This window comes from Austrofundulus limnaeus, unplaced genomic scaffold (genome assembly GCF_001266775.1).
Source record: "Austrofundulus limnaeus strain Quisiro unplaced genomic scaffold, Austrofundulus_limnaeus-1.0 Scaffold393, whole genome shotgun sequence".
NCBI lineage: Eukaryota > Metazoa > Chordata > Actinopteri > Cyprinodontiformes > Rivulidae > Austrofundulus > Austrofundulus limnaeus.
Window position 1 is genome coordinate 134,608 of NW_013952795.1, and position 3,141 is coordinate 137,748.

Consider the following 3,141-nt stretch of genomic DNA (forward strand, 5'->3'; position numbering starts at 1 on the left):
ACCATGAACAGATCGCATGTTCATCCCATGGTCAGTTAAATTATGTGCTTAAGTAATAAATCTCTTTCTGGTTTAAAATGTATTATTACCCTGTTCTAATTTCATTATTTATTTTAACCATCATTTAATGAATGGCCAAAACAGATAAGTGTCACAGGACTGAATTAACAGTGCGGTATTTCCTTGTGTTTATACTATAAACAATAAAGTAAGCATTCATGTCAGCACACGTTCATGATGTGGATTTTGCAAAAGAGGAACTAAAACTTCCTGTCAGACTCTGCAGTTCCTTCTTGCTCAGCAGGAAGGGAGGAGACAAAGAAGCATACGGTTTGTGAAAGGAAGCATTGTGGGACGACAAAGTGACTTAACACAGCTATCCAGGGAGAACCAAATCCCTCTGTCCTTCTAGACCAGCTGAATCATGTTTTATTGAGAAAAAAATATACAGGTTACGCAAGCTTGATCTAAAATCTACTTGAAGCCTGGGCTCACAGCCTTCACAAGCTCCTACAGGTGCCCTGTGGGGAGCATCATCCCTTCATGTGTCACCATGTGGAAGGAAAACTGCTCTGCTGCAGATAAATTAAAAAAAGCCTTGCGGCGAGTGGTCAAGGCTTCTCAGAAGATCCCAGGAGGCAGCCTCTAAGCAGTCAGCAGCGTTTACATCAAGAGGTGCAGAAGCAGGGCTGCTGGCATCATGAAGGACTCCACCCATCCTGCTCATGAACTGTTTGCCTCCTCCTGTCTTCATGCAGGAGACTGAAGCATTAAGGCTAAATCAACCAGACTGAAAAACAGCTTCTTTCAATCAGGCTTATGAATTCTCTATCATAAATCATTAGCACATTCTGGTCTAATCCATGCTGCTTCTAAGTTTGTTTTATTGGTTTATTGGGTGTGTGTGGCTGCAATTTATTCTATGATCATTTTTACAGATTTTATGTAAAAAATGATTTTAATGTTTTATTGATAATCTATAAGTCCCTGAATAGACAGGCTTCTGTATACGTCTGACCTCCTGCAGCCTTATTTCTCCCCGAGAACCCTTAGGTCTTTAATTGTCCTTTAGTCCAGGTTGGTCCACTGAGGTGATCGGGCCTTTTTGGATGTAGCTCCTGAACTGGGGAACCAGGTGCTCCTTCATATCAGACAGGCCTTAGTTCTTGGAGTTTTTAAGTCATATTATTAAACTTTAACACTGCTATGAAAATTGATGTGTTTTGTTCCGATGAACAATTTTGTGTTGTCATGATTTTCACGTTTTTTTTTTTCTGAACTATTCTTATAATTTACTGTTTGTGCAACATGTTGGCTAAGCAAAGCCAGTTTCTCTTAAACGTGCAATATAAATATGTTTGATTAAATTGATTGATTTTTTTAAATAGTGTTTTTACTGTTTTATATTTATTTATTTATGTAATTATTTATTTATTAAAAAAAACTTTTTTTGGGGGGGCGGGCTTATTGCTAACAACTGGGACCACATTCTTTTTATTCTTTCTGTATTCATTTGAAATGTCAATAAAGCTCCTTGAATCCTTGAAATTACTAGATTTTGCTTTGGTATGAAAATTATGAAGTTTACAAAACTACAGGAGAAAAACCATTTAGCTTTTAAACAACTAAATAGTCACATCTATATTGTTGTCTGGATAAAGAGGAAAATATTTAACTTTTTATTTATTTATTTACAGATTATTGTGTTTAAATAGAATGGTGGTACAATTTAATACCTTTATAAGCTGTTCATGGACTTTTGCTGCATCTGCTGGACTGAAGTGTCTGGCCAGTATAATGGACACAGTCTGCCACACTCCGCCCTGAGTGCTGCTGCCAGCCACCCCAGGGCCTGCACTCCTCTCCCCCACAGGACGGATAACCAGATTCAATTTAGCCTCCGGTCCGATGGAGTAATCGCTCAGTCTGTGTTCATCTGAAGGACACAAATGCAATTTTCCTTTAAGAGAACTGTAACTGTTTGCGACAAGAAAAAAAAGGAAGCTTTGTAGGAAATACATGAATTTGATTTTCTGGCAAAACTACCTGCGAGTGCTTTTCCTTTGTAGAGCAACCGCTGCTGGTTTGCAGGTATGTTCAGTCGTTCAGACACAAGTTCCTTCACAGTAGAGACTTTTTCATCTTCAGTAACCTGCGAGATCAACAACACAACGATCTAGCAGTGACAAGACTCCATTTTTCCTCTATTTCATGCCACCCCATCTTCTCTCTTCTTTATCTTGCTGCCTGTTACGCTGATATTGATCTCACAGCATTCGGTCTTGAGGGATGGCTGAGTTCCTAAAATTACGTTTCAGAGAGAAATGAGGAGGCTTGCCTGCGAAGCTGTGAGCAAATGTGCACGGGCATATCTGTACACAGCAAGCGTTCTACATGAAAGACTTATAAAGGCAGCGTGACACTTAGTTACTCAAAGAAAACTGGGTTAGAAGAAAAGTTATGATGGATAGAGTCTTTCTCCTCAGCTACCAGGCAGCAGAAACACAGTTGGTAATTTTAATATCCTATATCTTTAATAATAAATGTACACTTGTGTCATTATTAATTTACTGTTGACTCCATAATGAGACGAATCATTATTAACAATGGAGTTTTAACACAAGGACAAAGTGTGAGCTGCCTTTTATCTGACCTTGGTTCTTCTGATAGCTTCTGATCTAATTTACAATATGATAAATTAGAAATAATCCATTCTAAACATAACCATAACAGCTTAGTCTCAGGACATTTGCTGGCTGCAGTTACACTGTTAGTTGGACTTCACTCTTAAAATGATTTGATCAGTTCTCAAGGTATGATAGAAATTAAGAGTGAGGATCGAGTCTCTACAGTGTGGTGTGACATTCAAGGTTAGTTAATTGGTTGACATGACATTTTGTATTTCACAAACCAAAAATTACGTGTAAATCAAGTAATTTGTTTCATACAATTCCATTTTGTTGAATAAAAAATTTAGATTTAATCTTATGCCATGGGATCAAATAGTTGAAGTGTCCACTTTGTGTCTCAAATGAAAATACTTCAGTCCATCCTTTGACTTTCCTGGACCCAACAGGGTTTTTGTTTGATGTTGGCCCCCGGCTTTTATTTATTATTATTATTATTATTATTATTATTATT

The 3,141-nt window shown here is 37.6% G+C and overlaps 1 protein-coding gene across 1 annotated transcript; it reads right to left on the bottom strand.

Annotated features, from left to right (window-relative positions):
- Positions 1-1,736: 1,736 nt before the first annotated feature.
- Positions 1,737-2,152, bottom strand: ubl4a (ubiquitin like 4A; the record flags this gene model as incomplete). The annotated part of the gene is given in 2 exon segments (XM_014023856.1): positions 1,737-1,936; positions 2,047-2,152. Coding segments are annotated over 2 exon segments (306 nt in total), but the record flags the coding sequence as incomplete, so codon positions are not given.
- Positions 2,153-3,141: the final 989 nt, after the last annotated feature.